The sequence below is a fragment of the Melanerpes formicivorus genome, unplaced genomic scaffold, assembly GCF_026170545.1.
Source record: "Melanerpes formicivorus ecotype bairdi unplaced genomic scaffold, bMelFor1.0.p_v2 SCAF_166, whole genome shotgun sequence".
NCBI classification, from domain to species: Eukaryota; Metazoa; Chordata; class Aves; order Piciformes; family Picidae; genus Melanerpes; species Melanerpes formicivorus.
Window position 1 is genome coordinate 244203 of NW_027142518.1, and position 18040 is coordinate 262242.

The window sequence follows — 18040 nt, forward strand, 5'->3', positions numbered from 1 at the left end:
AGCAGCTGACACACAGCCCCAATGAACGCATCACCGGGGCGCAGCTGGCCCCGCAGCACGCAGCACTCTGAGTCACCCAGCCCTGCAGCACCCACACCCAGCCCTGCTGAGGGAGACACTTTCCATGTCACACCAGGTACAGGTCACCAGGGAGGGCCTGGGAGCAGTTCAGGTTTAACTGGGGAGATGAGGCATCCCTGCTCCAGCTCACCATGGAGCTTTGACAGTGACAGCTCCAGCACCTGTGACACACAAAAGGGATTTTATAGCTCAACCTCAACCTGCATCAACCACTTCTGTACCCCAGGCTGCCTGCAGGTGCTGAGCACAGTCTGCTTAGCTTCTCAAGTCTGCCTCCAGCTCTGGGGGTCCCCAGCAGCTGCTGGAGGGAGGCCAGAGGAGGCCACCAAGATGCTCCAAGGGCTGGAGCAGCTCTGCTGTGAGCACAGGCTGAGGGAGCTGGGGGTGTGCAGCCTGCAGAAGAGAAGGCTCCAGGGGCACCTCAGAGCTGCCTGCCAGGAGCTGAAGGCATCCTGCAGGAAGGCTGCAGAGAGAGACTTTTGCTGAGGGGGTCTGGAGCCAGGCCAAGGGGGAATGGTTTGGAGCTGAGGCAGAGCAGGGTTAGAGTGGAGCTGAGGAAGAAGTTGTTGAGGGTGAGGGTGGTGAGAGTCTGGCCCAGGCTGCCCAGGGAGGCTGTGGCTGCCTCCTTGCTGGGGGTGTTGAAGGCCAGGCTGGATGAGGCCTTGAGCAGCTGAGTGGAGCTGAGAGGTGTCCCTGGGCATGGTGGGGAGCTTGGAGGAGATGAGCTCTGAGGTCCTTTCCAACCTGAGCCCTTCTGTGATCCTCTGTTTCATGGTAGCTGTGGAGTATGCAAGCTGTGAACTCTGCAGTCCCTGCAGTGTTGGCATTTTGCAGAGCTCTCACTAAGACACACCTCATTAATCTCTTATCTCTTCCTCCATCCTCCCCTCTGATGCTTTCCCTTTGCTCTTGGTGCCTCTTGTTCTCTGCTGTGCAAAGAACCAGAGCACACTAAGAGCTGGTTGGTGCTGTGGCAGGGAGCAGGAGCTCTTGGAGGAATCCATTCAGTGGCACCACTGTTCCAAGCCAGCCAGCACTCCAAGGTTTGTCTTTGATCAGATGAATTCTGTAAAACAGGGCAAGTTTTTCATCCTATGAGTTCCAGTAAAGGTGCAGATGACAGCAAGCTGGGGGCAGGAGTTGATCTGTTAGAGGGTAGGAGAGCTCTGCAGAGGGACCTTGGAGGAGATGAGCTCTGAGGTCCCTTCCACCCTGAGCCATTCTGTGTTTTAGTAGCAGTGCATCACCAGGGGCCTGCTAAAGCTTCTGCTCCCCATCTGCTGATTCTCCCTGCCTGCAGCTCCTGCCTGTGGCAGTCTCTCCATGCTCAGCGCTGTGTCCCTCTCTGGAAACAGTGCCATCAGCTGTGTGTGATGGGGGAGTGGTGACACTGCAGGATCTGCCAACCTGGGGTCTTTTTGCAAGTGTTCAAACCACTTCTCTTTGCTGGTACCAAAGGTACTTCTGTGTCCTGCAGACAGATCAGGAGGCTGCCCAGCAGGAGAACAGCATTTCCAGGGATCACAGCTCAAGGAATTCAGCACATCAGCCTTGTTCCATGTGCTGAGGGCTATTGAAGAGCACCACCTCACTGTAAAACAGCATAACCAGTTTCACTACAGCATCTTGCAGTGCAAGTGAGGCACCAATGCCTGGAAACCTTGGTGAGCTGCTCATGAGTTGCACAAGAACTGCCTGCCAGGTCAGGGGTGAACCCAGTGTCCTCAGACCAGCTCTGTCCCCCAGGCACTGCAGTGTGAGAGAGGCTCTCTGCATGAAGGGCACAGCTGGGATTTGTAGTTCCATCCCCCCAACTCTTTGTCCTTTTCAGAGATGCATGGAATGGTTTAGGTTGGGAGGGACCTTGAACATCATCCAGTTGCAAACCCCCTGCCTTGAACGCCTCCAAGGAGGAGGCAGCCACAGCCTCCCTGGGCAACCTGTGCCAGAGTCTCACCAGCCTCACTCTAAAGAATTTCTTCCTCCTCTCCAGTCTCAATCTGCCCTCCTCAAGCTTCAATCCATTCCCTCTCATCCTATCACTCCCAGCCCTTGGCACAAGTCCCTTCCTGGCTTCCTTGCAGTCCCCTTCAGGTACTGGAAGGCTTCTCTGAGGACTCTCTGGAGTCTTCTCTTCTCCAGGCTGAACAGCCTCAACTCTCTCAGCCTGTTCCCACAGCAGAGGTTCTGCAGCCCTCTGATCACCTTTGTGGCCTCCTCTGGACCCTCTCCAGCAGCTCCAGGTCCCTCTTGTGCTGGGGGCCTCAGAACTGGAGGCAGTGCTGCAGGTGGGGTCTGAGCAGAGCAGAGGGGCAGAATCCCCTCCCTGTGCTGCTGCTCTCCCTGCTCTGGATGCAGCTCAGCACACAGCTGCCTGCTGGGCTGCCAGGGACCACTGCTGGCTCCTGGGGAGTTTTTTCATCAGCTTCTCCCCCACCAGCACCCCCAAGTCCTTTTCCACAGAGCTGCTCTCTATCACCTCCTCCCCCATCCTGTACTGACAGTGAGGACTGTCCTGACCCAGGCACAGGACCCTGCTCTTGTTGAACCTCACGAGGTTCACCTGGGGCACCTCTCCAGCTTGTCCAGGTCCATGGATGTCTGTCCAGCACCACCACTCCTGCCTCTAGCAGCAGTGCCCCAAGTTCAGCCCTGCCTGCAGCTTGTGCCCTATTCCTCCACAAGCTGAGAGGAGTTGCTTGCTCCCAAGCCCTCCAGCAAAACAATTTCCTAGGGCAAGGCTCAGCACCAGCCACTTGTGTGTGAACTGCAGAGAACAACCTGCAGCCAGCACAGGAACAGGTGTGTGATGTCCAGCCCTCAGCAGGCTTACAACACATCAGCTGAGCTCTTTTACTGCTGATGGCTTTGCATCTCAGCCACAATAAAGATGTCAGGTGCAGAGGGACGTGGTGCTTGCTGCCACGGCTGCTCTAGCCCAGGGCAAAGCTGACTGCATTGTGGCACAGACTGCAGGAACCATCTAGGCTGAGACAGGCAGGAAAAGGCAGCAGAACCCTGCAACCAAAGCTGCTCCTCTGTGCTAGGAGGCAGACATCAAAGCTTGGTGCCTGGGCAGGCTGGAGGGATGGGCTGAGGAGAATTTCATGTGGTTCAAAAGGCAGAGTGCAGGGTCCTGCAGCTGGGTCTGGGTAAAAGGATCAGTGCTGGGCCCTGTGCTCTTTAACATCTTTATTGATGATCTGGATGAGGGCATTGAGTCCATCAGCAGTAAATGTGCAGATGACAGCAAGCTGGGGGCAGGAGTTGATCTGCTGGAGGGTAGAGAGGCTCTGCAGAGGGACCTCGACAGGCTGGACAGATGGGCAGAGTCCAAGGGCAGGAGATTTAACACATCCAAGTGCCAGGTTCTGCACATTGGCCACAACAACCCCAGGCAGTGCTACAGGCTGGGGTCAGAGTGGCTGGAGAGCAGCCAGGCAGAGAGGGACCTGGGGGGTACTGGTCGATGGTAGGCTGAACATGAACCAGCAGTGTGCCCAGGCAGCCAAGAGGGCCAATGGCATCCTGGCCTGCATCAGGAACAGTGTGGCCAGCAGGAGCAGGGAGGTCATTCTGCCCCTGTACACTGCACTGGTTAGGCCACACCTCGAGTACTGTGTCCAGTTCTGGGCCCCTCAGTTTAGGAAGGATGTTGACTTGCTGGAATGAGTCCAGAGAAGGGCAACAAAGTTGGTGAGGGGTTTGGAACACAAGCCCTATGAGGAGAGGCTGAGGGAGCTGGGGTTGCTCAGCCTGGAGAAGAGGAGACTCAGGGGTGACCTCATCACTCTCTACAACTACCTGAAGGGAGGTTGTAGACAGGCTGATGATGGTCTCTTCTCCCAGGCAGCCATTACCAGAACAAGAGGACACAGTCTCAGGCTGCGCCAGGGGAGGTTCAGGTTGGATGTTAGGAAGAAGTTCTATACAGAAAGAGTGATTGCCCATTGGAATGGGTTGCCCGGGGAGGTGGTGGAGTTGCCGTCATTGAAGGTGTTCAGAAGGAGACTTGATGGGGTGCTTGGTGCCATGGGTTAGCTGTTTGGGTGGCTTGGATTGGTTGATGGGTTGGACACGATGATCTTGAAGGTCTCTTCCAACCTGGTTTGGTTTATTCTAATAAACCTTGATATCAATCCAGGCTGGGGGATGAGGAGATTGAGAGGAGCCCTACAGAGAAGGACCTGGGGGTGCTGGTGGGGGAGAAGCTGGGCAGGAGGCAGCAATGGGCACTGGCAGCACAGAAGGCCAAGGGCAGCCTGGGCTGCATCCAAAGCAGTGTAGCCAGAGCTGGAGAGAGAGGATCCTGCCCCTCTGCTCTGCTCTGGGGAGACCTCACCTGCAGGGCTGGGGCCAGCTCTGGAGCCCTCAGCACAGGAAGGACATGGACCTGATGGAGAGGCTCCAGAGGAGGGACACAAAGATGATCAGGGGGATGGAGAACCTCTGCTGTGAGGCCAGGCTGAGGGAGCGGGGGGTGTGCAGCCTGCAGAAGAGAAGGCTCCAGGCAGACCTCACAGCAGCCTGCCAGGACCTGAAGGAAGCTACAAGAAGGCTGCAGAGGGACTGTGCCCAAAGGCCTGCAGGGACAGCAGCAGGGGCAAGGGTTTGAAAGGAGAGCAGAGCAGATGGAGATTGGCTGTGAGGAACAAGTTCTGCCCCAGGAGGCTGCTGCAACACTGCACCAGGTTGCCCAGGGAGGGAGCTGAGGCTCCATGGCTGGAGCTGTTGAAGGTGAGGCTGGAGAAGGCTGTGAGCAAGCTGCTGTGGTGGAGGTTGGACTGGATGACCTCTGGAGCTCCCTTCCAACTCAAACCGCTCTGTGACAGTAGTCACAAGGTCTTCATGCAGGTTTGATGATGGATTAAGTGGAATTGGGTGGGTCAGATGCTCCCTCTTACTCTTGTCACATCCTTCCTGCCACCACTGATGGCTGAGTGGTGACTCTGTGCTCCTTGTTTACCTTTGCGTGATGGACTGTTAATTGGGTTGGTCTGCAAGTGGGTTTCTGTGCCACTCACTGGCATGGAGGACACCTTGCACAGGGGTGAGGCTGTCATCTGAGGGCAGCAACTATCTCACTCATCCATCTTAATCCTCTGCTGATGGGGTAACACCCTCACCTTCCTGTACTTTTCCACCTTCTTCAGTGTATTCTGTTGGAGCAGCACCACTGCTCCTGGTATGGGAGCCCAGCTGTGTAAGGCCTGACTGAAGGATAGAAATGTCCTTTGGCAAGGGACCTCAGAGCTCATCTCCTCCAAGCTCCCCACCATGCCCAGGGACACCTCTCAGCTCCACTCAGCTGCTCAAGGCCTCATCCAGCCTGGCCTTCAACACCCCCAGCAAGGAGGCAGCCACAGCCTCCCTGGGCAGCCTGGGCCAGACTCTCACCACCCTCACCCTCAACAACTTCTTCCTCAGCTCCACTCTGACCCTGCTCTGCCTCAGCTCCAAACCATTCCCCCTTGGCCTGGCTCCAGACCCCCTCAGCAAAAGTCTCTCTGCAGCCTTCCTGCAGGATGCCTTCAGCTCCTGGCAGGCAGCTCTGAGGTGCCCCTGGAGCCTTCTCTTCTGCAGGCTGCACACCCCCAGCTCCCTCAGCCTGTGCTCAGAGCAGAGCTGCTCCAGCCCTTGCAGCATCTTTGGGGCCTCCTCTGGCCTCCCTCCAGCAGCTCTGTGTCCTTCTCCTGCTGGGGACCCCAGAGCTGGGGGCAGGATTGGAGGTGAGGTCTGAGCAGAGCCCAGGGGCAGAATCCCCTCTCCTGCCCTGCTGCCCACACTCCTCTTGCACAGGATTTCACCCTCTAGTAAAGGTGGAAAATGGGATGAAAGGAGAAGGAGAGAGCTGCTTGGCTCTCATTTGGTTTGTGGTAAGAAGAGGAAAATTATTATCTTGTGATTATCTTCTTGTCATGGATGGCCACAGAGTTCATGCCCCAGCTGGGTGCTCAGGGCTTGCCCTAACCTATGCACTGCATTCCAGAACAGGACTCCCAGCCTTGCTTGCACCACTACCACCATCCTCTGCAGCAGCAGCAGAGGTTCTCCTACTGATGCCAGGAGCAGCTCCTACCTGTGAGCTGAGCCCAAAAGCAAACACAGCAGAAAGTGCATTTCCAGACTCATCCCTCAGCTGCACTGCACCTGACTGGGTGTAAAAACCCTGGAAAAGACTGGAGAGGGATTCCTGTGCATGGCTAGCTGCAGGCATTCACATCCAAAGCCACAGCAGACAGAAGGCCAGCACACTGAGCAGGCTGCAGGCAAAGGGCAGCTGGAGAAGTCCCAGAGGACAGAAGCAGCCATTCAAGAGTCCAACTTCTCTCTTTGCCTCCTGATGAAGCATTCAGCAATGAAATTGTGTTCATGGTTAGGTGCTGAGCCCCTTCAGCCCCAGACAGGCAGCAGCATGGCAACCACACAACCATCCTGCCCCCTTGGCCTTCAGCTGTGGCTCAGGGAGTAAGAAACATTTTCTCCTCACCAAGATATGGACTGAATTCATTCCCTTAGAGAGGGGCTGGGCTTGGGGGGGTTGGGGTTGGTTGTTTTGAAGACAGTGGAGCCTATAGGTCACAAAAATCTGAGTGTGAGGGGCTGGAAGGGAGCTGCAGAGAGCAGCCAGGCCAAGCCCCCTGCCAGAGCAGGAGCACCCAGGGCAGCTCACACAGCAACACAGCCAGCTGGCTTTGCAATGCCTCCACACAAGGAGACTCCACAACCTCTCTGGGCAGCCTGCTCCAGCCCTCTCACACCCTCACAGCCAAAAAGCTTTCCCTCCTCTTCCCCTGCCACCTCCTCTGCTCCAGCTGACACCCAGTGCCCCTTGGGCTGTCCTTGCACATCCCTCAGCAGAGCCTGGCTGCCTCCTCCCCACACTGCCCTGCACATCTTCAGCCCAGCACTCAGGACAGCCCTCAGGCTCCTCTGCTCCAAGCTCCAAGCCCCAGCTGCCTCAGCCTGGCCTCACAGGGAGATCTTCCACTGCCTGCAGCAGCTTGGGGGCTCTGCCATCGACTCTCTCCAGCACTTCCCTCAGCTCCTTCTTGACCTGAGAGGCCCAGACCTGGACACAAGATTGCAGCTGTGGCCTCCCCAGGGCAGAGCAGAGGGGCAGGAGAACCTCTCTGACCTCCTGACCACAGCCCTTCTGATCCAGCCCAGGATGCCCTTGGCCTTCTTGGCCACCAGGGCACATTGCTGGCTCAGGGGCATCCTTCTGCCCACCAGCACCCCCAGGTCCCTTTCCCCTGTGTTGCTCTCCAACAGCTCAGTCCCCAACCCATCCTGCCCCATGGGGTTGCTCTTTGCCAGGTGCAAACTTCTAGGTCTTGTTGGGAGATTAAAATAATGATTCATTTCTGCTGCTGAAAGTATCTTCTTCCTCTGACACCTGAAAGCAATCAAACTGTTGCTCTGACTCAATGACAAATGACAGTTTCATAATAAGGGTGGAGCATGCAAGCAGCTATAAAGGTTGCCAACACCTGAGACTCTCACTTCTGCTGGACACATTGGGAAGCTCTGGACTGTGAGTGAGGTAAGCACAACCTAAACAAATTGAATGTTTACAGCCTTTGAAGTTAGCTGAGATTGGTTTTATTTCTTGAGAGTCTTGACCCAGTTTCATAGGAAAAAACCAACCAAGAAGCCTCTTTTCATCCAGGCTGAGTTTGCTGGACTCTGCTCTGCTCAGACCTCACCTCCAATCCTGCCTCCAGCTCTGGGGTCCCCAGCAGGAGAAGGACACAGAGCTGCTGGAGGGAGGCCAGAGGAGGCCACAAAGATGCTGCAAGGGCTGGAGCAGCTCTGCTGTGAGCACAGGCTGAGGGAGCTGGGGGTGTTCAGCCTGCAGAAGAGAAGGCTCCAGGGGCACCTCAGAGCTGCCTGCCAGGAGCTGAAGGCATCCTGCAGGAAGGCTGCAGAGAGACTTTTGCTGAGGGGGTCTGGAGCCAGGCCAAGGGGGAATGGTTTGGAGCTGAGGCAGAGCAGGGTCAGAGTGGAGCTGAGGAAGAAGTTGTTGAGGGTGAGAGTCTGGCCCAGGCTGCCCAGGGAGGCTGTGGCTGCCTCCTTGCTGGGGGTGTTTGAAGGCCAGGCTGGATGAGGCCTTGAGCAGCTGAGTGGAGCCGAGAGGTGTCCCTGGGCACGGCGGGGAGCTTGGAGGAGCTGAGCTCTGAGCTCCCTTCCAGCCTGAGCCACTCCAGGACTCTGTGATGTGAATTATTTCCCCTGGTGGTTAGCAGAGCATTGAGCAGGGGTCAGCTGTATGTCCAAGCTGTGATTCAGAGTTCTGCTCTTCTCCCCTTTGCTTTCAGCTCCTCTTCAAGACAACATCAGCTAACCATGGAGCATTTACTCAATGATAACCTCCTGAAGACTTTCACCCAGTATGCCTTGAAGGAGGGCAGCACCAGTGCCCTCTCCATTGGGGGGCTGAAAACTCTGCTTCAGAATCAGTTTGCACAGTACCTGAAGGTAAGCTCCACTCTGACTGCATTCACTGTGCTGCTTCTGGACTGGAGAGGAGAAGGGAAATCCAGGCAGTGATGGTGCCAGGCAGAGGATTCCTTCTCATTTCTTACTTCTTAGATTAGGAGGTGGGAAAGAATTCTTTACTGTGACTGTGGTGTGGCCAGCTGTGTGTGCTCCCTGCCTGGAAGTGTTCAAGGCCAGACTCTGAGCCTAGGTGATGGGATTGAGTGGACCCTCAGCCAGTCTGATGATGATACCAAACTGGGGGAGTGGTGGGCAGACACCCCCTCAAGCTGTGCTGACATCCAATGGGATCTGGACAGGCTGAGAGCTGAGGGAAGGAGAACCTCAGGAGGTTCGACAAGTGTAGACTCCTGCATTTGGGCAGGAACAGCCCCAGGCACCAGGACAGACTGGAGGTCATCCTGCTGGAGAGCAGCTCCCTGGAGAAAGACCTTGGAGTGCTGGTGGGCAGCAACTTCTGCATGGGACAGCAATGTGCCCTGGTGGCCAAGAAGGCCAATGGGGTCCTGGGCTGCAGCAAGCAAAGTGTGGCCAGCAGGGCTAGGGAGGTTCTGCTGCCCCTCTGCTCTGCCCTGCTGAGACCACTCCTGCAATCCTGTGTCCAGTGCTGGGCTCCCCAGTTCAAGAGAGACAGAGACCTGCTGGAGAGTCCAACAGAGGCTATGAGGATGATCCAAACTAGGATCCAGGCACAGAGCAGTAGGTGGTGTGTGTATCAGTTTGCCTTGGTGGCTGTGTACATGCTGCAGCTCTTCCACCTGCTCCCTTCTCTGTGTTTCCTAAGGCTGAAGGCTGCTGCCTGAGCAATCCTTGTTGCTTCTGATCTGATCTCTGTGAAGGTTTCTGGCAGGAGATAGCAGGCACTGGATTTCCAGTGTGACTAGTAAAACTGGTCCATCAGGGCATGATGGAATGGCTCAGGCTGGAGGGGACCTCCCCACCATGCCCAGGGACACCTCTCGGCTCCACTCAGCTGCTCAAGGCCTCATCCAGCCTGGCCTTCAACACCCCCACCAAGGAGGCAGCCACAGCCTGCCTGGGCCACACTCTCACCACCCTCACCCTCAACAACTTCTGCCTCAGCTCCACTCTGACACTGCTCTGCCTCAGCTCCAAACCATTCCCCCTTGGCCTGGCTCCAGACCCCCTCATGTCCCTCTGCAGCCTTCCTGCAGGATCCCTTCAGGTCCTGGATACCAGATTACTGCCACACCACCAGCAAGGCCTTCAAGTCCCTGCCTGTGACTGCCTGCATCCCTTCCTAGCAACAGGAAGGAAAATAGTTCCTTAGAGGAAAATAGTTGTGACAATCACTCAGGTCTGGTGAGGAGCAGCTGAGGGAACTGGGGCTGCTCAGCCTGGAGAAGAGGAGGCTAAAGGGAGACCTCACTGCTCTCTACAGCTCTCTCAAGGGAGTATGGAGTGAGGTGGGAGTTGGTCTCTTCTCCCAACGTACGAGTCACAGGAGAAGAAATGGCCTCAAGTTGCACCGAGGTTGGGTTTAGGTTGAGGATTATCACAGTATCATAGTATCAGTCAGGGTTGGAAGGGACCACAAGGATCATCCAGTTCCAACCCCCCTGCCATGGGCAGGGACACCCCACACTAGATCAGGCTGGCCAGAGCCTCATCCAGCCTGCTCTTAAACACCTCCAGGGACAGGGCCTCGACCACCTCCCTGGACAACCCATTCCAGGGCTTCACCACTCTCATGGGGAAGAACCTCCTCCTCACATCCAGCCTGAATCTCCCCACCTCCAGCTTCATTCCATTCCCCCTAGTCCTATCACTACCTGAGATCCTGAGAAGTCCCTCCCCAGCCTTCCTGTAGGCCCCCTTCAGATACTGGAAGGCCACAATTAGGTCACCTCTGAGCTTTCTCTTCTCCAGACTTCCCTGAAAGGGTTCTGAAAGCCTGGCACAGGCTGCCCAGGGAGGTGGCTGAATGCCCATCCCTGGAGGTGTTCCCAAGAGGCAGAGATGTGGTTGCTGAGGGCCATGGCTTAGCCCCAGCCTTGGCAGAGTTAGGGACTGGTTGGACTGGATGAGCTTCAGGAGCTTTTCCAAGCCAAAGGATTTGTGATGCTGTCATCTCATTCTGTGTTTGCCTTTTTCTTTCCCTGTGCCAACAGGACTCATTCTCACTGGATAACATCATCAAATCCCTGGACAAAAACAACGATGGCAGTGTCAGCTTCGATGAGTTTGTGATGCTCATAAAAAGGCTAACAGGAACAGGACAGTGAGGGCCCTGCCAGCAGGGCTGTGACTGCCTTGAAGGAGAGGAGCCTGCCACTCCTCCACGTGCTCTGGACCCCTAACCCCACACATTTATCAGGATTTTAACCTGCACAGAATAAAGCTTTCACAGATAACAAAACATGTCCTGCCTGCTCTTCTCTGCACACTTGCCAGCCACATCTTCCAGCTGAGCTCAGAGCTAGGAGCTGCTCTGTGGCATGGGAGGGAAGTTCAGCTGCAGCAAATGCTCTCTGCTTCCACTCCTCATCCTGGCTTAGCAGGCAGAGGCAGATCAGCAAAACACATGGGGAACTGGCAGCACTGCTGGCACTGCCTGGCCACAGCAGAAGTGGGGAGGGATGCCTGGGAGGAAGACTGAAGTGTGAAGGAACCTTGTGTCCAGATCTGGGCCCCTCAGGTCAAGAAGGAGCTGAGGGAAGTGCTGGAGAGAGTCGATGGCAGAGCCCCCAGGCTGCTGCAGGCAGTGGAAGATCTCCCTGTGAGGCCAGGCTGAGGCAGCTGGGGCTTGGAGCTTGGAGCAGAGGAGCCTGAGGGCTGCCCTCAGTGCTGGGGCTGAAGATGTGCAGGGCAGTGTGGGGAGGAGGCAGCCAGGCTCTGCTGAGAGATGTGCAAGGAGAGCCCAAGGGGCACTGGGTGTCAGCTGGAGCAGAGGAGGTGCCAGGGGAAGAGGAGGGAAAGGTTTTTGGCTGTGAGGGTGTGAGAGGGCTGGAGCAGGCTGCCCAGAGAGGTTGTGGAGTCTCCTTGTGTGGAGGCATTGCAAAGCCAGCTGGCTGTGTTGCTGTGGGAGCTGCCCTGGGTGCTCCTGCTCTGGCAGGGGGCTTGGCCTGGCTGCTCTCTGCAGCTCCCTTCCAGCCCCTCAATCCTGTGATGCTGTCAGCATCCTCTGGCTAAGGACACAAAGCACATGGCAAGGGATCAGCCACAGCCTGGCATCCAAGCCTTGGCCCAGAGCTCCCTCCCTTGTCACCAGCAGCTGTGAGTTCACAAAACACAGGCAGAGAAAGATAAGGGACTCAGGACTTACCACAGGATTCTTTGTGTCTGGGTCAAATTCTGTGGAGTTTGCATCTGAAACAGAAGTTGCAAACAAAACCAATAGATTCCCAGGGCCACCCCTCTGGTCTGCACCAACCACAAGCTCCTCCCAGCAGCCCTGTGGCATTTCAGGGCTTGTTTGCATTTCAGCTACAACTGTCTGGGTGGACAACTGCACACTGCACCACCTCTGCAGCAAGCACAGGAAGCACCACCTCAGCCACACACATTCCCTTTCCTATCTCCCAAAGCTTTTTCTTCTCAGCTTAGGGTCAGAGCTTCACTGCTGCAGCTAAATCTCTCCAGAGCACTACTGCACCTGCCCTGCTTTAGCTGCTGCAGCAGATGGAAGCAGGTGAGACAAACACTTCTCACTTTCTCTGCTCCTCACCACATGCAGGCTCCAAAAGGAGCCTATGGAGGGGGGCTGCAAGCACACAGCTCCTCCACTTGTTGGATCAAGAAGGAGGTTTTAAGACACCTGCATCACAGAACCATAGGATGGTTTGGGTTGGAAGGGAGCTCCAAAGGGCATCCAGTCCAAGCCCCTGCACTCAGCAGGGACATCCTCCACCAGAGCAGCTTGCTCACAGCCTTCTCCAGCCTCACCTTCAACAGCTCCAGCCATGGAGCCTCAGCTCCCTCCCTGGGCAACCTGGTGCAGTCTTGCAGCAGCCTTCTGGGGCAGAACTTGGTCCTCACAGCCAATCTCCATCTGCTCTGCTCTCCTTTCAAGCCCTTGCCCCTGGTGCTGTCCCTGCAGGCCTTTGGGCACAGTCCCTCTGCAGCCTTCTTGGAGCCCCTTCAGGTCCTGGCAGGCTGCTGTGAGGTTTGCTTGGAGCCTTCTCTTCTCCAGGCTGCACACCCCCAGCTCCCTCAGCCTGTCCTTACAGCAGAGGTTCTCCATCCCCCTGATCATCTTTGTGTCCCTCCTCTGGAGCCTCTCCCTCAGGTCCATGTCCTTCCTGTGCTGAGGGCTCCAGAGCTGGCCCCAGCCCTGCAGGTGAGGTCTCCCCAGAGCAGAGCAGAGGGGCAGGATCCTCTCTCTCCAGCTCTGGCCACACTGCTTTGGATGCAGCCCAGGCTGCCCTTGGCCTTCTGTGCTGCCAGTGCCCATTGCTGCCTCCTGCCCAGCTTCTCCCCCACCAGCACCCCCATGTCCTTCTCTGTAGGCTACTCTCAATCTCCTCATCCCCCAGCCTGGGGATATCAAGGTTTACCCAGACCCAGCTGCAGGACCTTGCACTTTGCCTTACTGAACCTGATGAGATTCTCCTCTACCCTCCTCTGTAGCCTTCCCAGGTCCCTCTGGATGGCATCCCCCTTGTACAGAGAGGCAGCCAGGGTGCTTGGCTCCTGCAACATCATCACTTTCAGCTAAGAATCTAATGATTAGGAGTTCCAGAGAGCAGTTCTTGTAAGAGACACACATCTAACATGCAGAAGCTCTCCTGCAGCAGCCACACTCACACTGTCACACACTGGGCCTCACCTGGCCAGTTCAAGCAGTTCCTGGCAAATTCCACCACAGCTAATTGCATTCCCAGGCAAACTCCTAGGGGAGAAAACAAATCAAACCAAACCTCCCAGAATATCACAGGACCAAGAGCAAGATTGACCAAGTCTTTGCTGCTCTGCCTGAAACTTGGCTGCTTAGGTCCTGTGACCCTGTGAACTGCTGGCACCCAGTGTCACAGAATCACAGAATCACCAAGGTTGGAAAAGACCTCAGAGATCATCAAGTCCAACCTGTCACCACAGACCCCAGGACTCCTAGTCCATGGCGCCAAGTGCTGCATCCAATCCCCTCTTCAACTCCTCCAGGGATGGTGACTCCACCACCTCCCTGGGCAGCACATTCCAATGGCAAAAAACTCTCTCTGGGAAGAACTTTCTCCTCACCTCCAGCCTCAACCTCCCCTGGCACAGCTTGAGACTGTGTCCTCTTGTTCTGGTGCTGGGTGCCTGGCAGAAGAGACCAACCCCCACCTGGCTACAACCTCCCTTCAGGGAGTTGCAGAGAGCAAGAAGATCTCCCCTGAGCCTCCTCTTCTCCAGGCTAAGCAAGCCCAGCTCCCTCAGCCTCTCCTCACAAGGCTGTGCTCAAGGCCTCTCCCCAGCCTTCTTGCCCAGGCTCACTAAACCCCTGAAGCACAAAAGGGCTGCTGAGTGCTAAACTCACTCTCCAAAGCTGGCACACTGTAAAGGGCAGTGGCACAATTGTGTCAAAAATGACTATTTCCTCCCTCATACTTCTAGTTTAACAGCAATGACTGCAAAGGCAAACAGAAGCCAAGCCCTGGGTACTCCCAGATGTAAATTCTGCTCTGGCAGCTGCTCAAAGCAGTCACTTGGGAAGCTGTGAAGGAAGATGAAGCAGGGAAGCAATGCTTCAGAGGCCCTCACACAAGCAGCACTTGGCTTACAAGCTAGAGGGCAGCTTTCGACTTGCCCACAACAAAAATATACCTGGAAAGCAACAAAAATTATTGCACAGGGCTTTTCACACCTATTCATCCCTGCTCTGGTGTTGACTTAATTACAGGGAGAAGCAAAAGCTCCCCACACAGCAAAGCAATCCTTTGGAGCAGGGAAGGTCTTTTTCTTCCTTCATTAAGCAACAGATGTGGTGCCTGACTCTGAGCCTGGGCACTACTGACAAGGCAAACATTCACCCCAGCAGGGGCAATCACTGCACACCGGCAGGATGGCCAAGGGCTCAGGCCCAGCCAGCATGGATTTAGGAAGGGCAGGTCCTGCCTCACCAACCTGATCTCCTTCTATGCCCAGGTGACTGCCTGGTGGATGTGGGGCAGGCTGTGGATGTAGTCTGCCTGCACTGCAGCAAGGCCTTTGCCACCATCCCCCACAGCAAACTCCTGGCCAAGCTGTCAGCCCCTGGCTTGGCCAGCAGCACTCTGAGCTGGGTTAGGAACTGGCTGGAGGCTGAGCCCAGAGAGTGGTGGTGAATGGCAACCAGTCACTAGTGGTGTGCCCCAGAGATCAGTGCTGGGCCCCAGCCTGTTCAATAGCTTTATTGATGATCTGGAGGAGGGCATTGAGTCCATCAGCAGTAAGTTTGCAGAGGACAGCAAGCTGGGGGCAGGAGTTGATCTGTTAGAGGGCAGGAGAGCTCTGCAGAGGGACCTTGCCAGGCTGGACAGATGGGCAGAGTGCAAGGGCAGGAGATTGAACACATCCAAGTGCCAGGTTCTACACATTGGCCACAACAACCCCAGGCAGTGCTCCAGGCTGGGGTCAGAGTGGCTGAGAGCAGCCAGGCAGAGAGTGATCTGGGGGTAATGGTTGAGAGTAGGCTGAACACGAGCCAGCAGTGTGCCCAGGTGGCCAAGAAGGCCAAGGGCATCCTGGCCTGCATCAGGAAGAGTGTGGCCAGCAGGAGCAGGGAAGTCATTGTGCCCTGTGCTCAGCACTGCTGAGGCCACACCTGGAGTCCTGTGTCCAGTTCTGGGCTCCTCAGTTTAGGAAAGATGTTGAGCTGCTGGAAGGTGTCCAGAGAAGGGCAACAAAGCTGGGGAGGGGTCTGGAGCACAGCCCTGTGAGGAGAGGCTGAGGGAGCTGGGGTTGCTTAGCCTGGAGAAGAGGAGGCTCAGGGGAGACCTTCTTGCTCTCTCCAACTCCCTGAAGGGAGGTTGTAGCCAGGTGGGGATTGGTCTCTTCTGCCAGGCAACCAGCACCAGAACAAGAGGACACAGTCTCAAGCTGTGCCAGGGGAGGTTTAGGCTGGATGTTAGGAAGAAGTTCTTCCCAGCAAGAGAGATTGGCCATTGGAATGTGCTGCCCAGGGAGGTGGTGGAGTCACCATCCCTGGAGGTGTTCAAGAGGGGATTGGATGTGGCACTTGGAGCCATGGTTTGGTTAGTCATGAGGTGTTGGGTGATAGGTTGGACTTGATGATCTCTGAGGTCTCTTCCAATCTTGTTGATTCTATGATTCTATATACTTCCCCAAGGTGAGATCCCTTCTTAGTCCCTGTTTTGTTGTCTGGCTTTTTTGGGCACCCCAAATCACTTGGCTGGCAGAGCCCTCCCAGCCCCAAGCATTTCTGACTGTAATGATCTTACCAAGGAAAGGTTTTTTCTTTGTTCTTGCCCAGGAGATGGCTTGGAGCTTGCCTTCTGTTCCTCTGATTCCAAACCCTCCTGGGACCAGAATGCCACTGTAACAACCAGACACAAAGCAACCAACAAGTAAGATCAAGACAGCAAAGGAAGTCCACACCAACTGAATCACAGAGTGGCTCAGGCTGGAAGGGAGCTTAGAGCTCAGGTCCTCCAAGCTCCCCACTGTGCCCAGGGACACCTCTCAGCTCCACTCAGCTGCTCAAGGCCTCATCCAGCCTGGTCTTCAAACACCCCCAGGCAGGAGGCAGCCACAGCCTCCCTGGGCAGCCTGGGCCAGACTCTCACCACCCTCACACTCAACAACTTCTGCCTCAGCTCCACTCTGACCCTGCTCTGCCCTGGAGCCACAAAGATGCTCCAAGGGCTGGAGCAGCTCTGCTGTGAGCACAGGCTGAGGGAGCTGGGGGTGTGCAGCCTGGAGAGGAGAAGGCTCCAGGGGCACCTCAGAGCTGCCTGCCAGGAGCTGAAGGCATCCTGCAGGAAGGCTGCAGAGAGACTTTTGCTGAGGGGGGCTGGAGCCAGGCCAAGGGGGAATGGTTTGGAGCTGAGGCAGAGCAGGGTTAGAATATGAGGACACAGTCTCAAGCTGTGCCAGGGGAGGTTTAGGCTGGAGATTAGGAGAAAGTTCTTCCCAGGGAGAGTTGTTAGCCATTGGAATGTGCTGCCCAGGGAGGTGGTGGAGTCACCATCCCTGGAGGTGTTCAAGAGGTGATTGGATGTGGCACTTGGTGCCATAGTCTAGTAGTCATGAGGTGTTGGGTGACAGGTTAGACTTGGTGATCTCTGAGGTCTCTTCCAACCTTATTGATTCTATGACTGAGGATGATGCCCTAATGCCCTGTGTCTGAAGCCTGTCACCATTTAGCCCTGTACTGAAGTAAGGGAAGCTTGGATGTGCTGACAAATTCCTCACCACAGCATTTCTCATCCCATTAAAGAAACATCAGGGCCTGCACTTGAAATACCAACCACACATGCCACTTACTCTGCTTTGCACAGTTTGTGCCATGCCTGGTGGTACTTCACTGAGTTCTCTGCTTCTGTAGAGGGTTCAAGCTCTGTTGAATCTATGTACTAATGAAGGAAAACAGGCAGTCAGCTTTTCTCCCAAGCAAGAGCAGCACACACAACAGAACCAACTTTGCAACAGCATTGAGACAAACTAGGAGAGGAATTTCAAGTCCATTTCCCAATATGCCTCTAATAGCTTCACTGAGATCCAGCTCTGGAGCCCTCAGCACAGGAAGGACATGGACCTCATGGAGAGGGTCTAGAGGAGGCCATGAAAATGATCAGAGGCTGGAGAATCTCTGCTACAGGGACAGGCTGAGGGAGCTGGGGGTGTGCAGCCTGCAGAAGAGAAGGCTCCAGGCAGACCTCACAGCAGCCTGCCAGCACCTGAAGGGAGCTCCAAGAAGGCTGCAGAGGGACTGTGCCCAAAGGCCTGCAGGGACAGCACCAGGGGCAAGGGTTTGAAAGGAGAGCAGAGCAGATGGAGATTGGCTGTGAGGAACAAGTTCTGCCCCAGGAGGCTGCTGCAACACTGCCACAGGTTGCCCAGGGAGGGAGCTGAGGCTCCATGGCTGGAGCTGTTGAAGGTGAGGCTGGAGAAGGTTGTGAGCAAGCTGCTGTGGTGGAGGATGTCCCTGCTGGGTGCAGGGGCTTGGGCTGGATGAGCTTTGGAGCTCCCTTCCAACCCAGCCCATTCTGTGATTCTCTGTAGAGCCTTTGGGCAAAATTACTGTGAAGGAGGTTGGCACAGGCAGGGAAGCAGAGCAGGAGCCCTTGGCTGTGAAAATTTCAGCAGCAGAATCCATTCCCAGGCTGATGAATGCCAAAGCCTCCCTGAACTCAGGAGCTGCAGGCTTGGCAGCTTGCACTTCTTTGCTCACAGCAAAGTTGCAGGCAGCTGCCACCAGAAAACACTGCTTACAATCACAGAAATCAGGAAGGGCCTTGGGAGGCCTCTAGCCCAAGTCCCTGCTCCAAGTAGGTTAAATTAGAGCAGGCTGCCC

At 55.8% G+C, this 18040-nt stretch overlaps 2 protein-coding genes across 4 annotated transcripts in view; one reads left to right on the top strand and one right to left on the bottom strand.

The window, feature by feature from the left end:
- Positions 1-18040, bottom strand: part of CTPS2 (CTP synthase 2) — a 63186-nt gene that overhangs the window by 18986 nt on the left and 26160 nt on the right. For 2 of the 3 annotated variants that reach the window (XM_068169167.1, XM_068169166.1), the window contains 4 exons: positions 17011-17099; positions 15966-16060; positions 13373-13435; positions 11870-11913 (listed from right to left, as the gene is read on the bottom strand). In XM_068169167.1, the coding sequence (XP_068025268.1) occupies positions 11870-11913; positions 13373-13435; positions 15966-16060; positions 17011-17099 (291 nt within the window). The remainder of the gene's footprint in view (positions 1-11869; positions 11914-13372; positions 13436-15965; positions 16061-17010; positions 17100-18040) is intronic. The other variant, XM_068169168.1, reaches the window with a different exon arrangement.
- On the top strand, positions 7567-10963 carry S100G (S100 calcium binding protein G). Its single transcript, XM_068169165.1, has 3 exons — positions 7567-7627; positions 8403-8562; positions 10716-10963. Exons 2-3 carry the CDS (start codon positions 8431-8433, stop codon positions 10827-10829), a joined length of 246 nt encoding a protein of 81 aa, XP_068025266.1. The 5' UTR covers positions 7567-7627; positions 8403-8430; the 3' UTR covers positions 10830-10963.

Coding starts and splice junctions, on each gene's coding strand:
- S100G (XM_068169165.1), top strand. CDS start 8,431: ATGGAGCATTTACTCAATGATAACCTCCTGAAGACTTTCACCCAGTAT. Junction 8,563..10,715: donor AGTTTGCACAGTACCTGAAG/GTAAGCTCCACT, acceptor CTGTGCCAACAG/GACTCATTCTCACTGGATAA.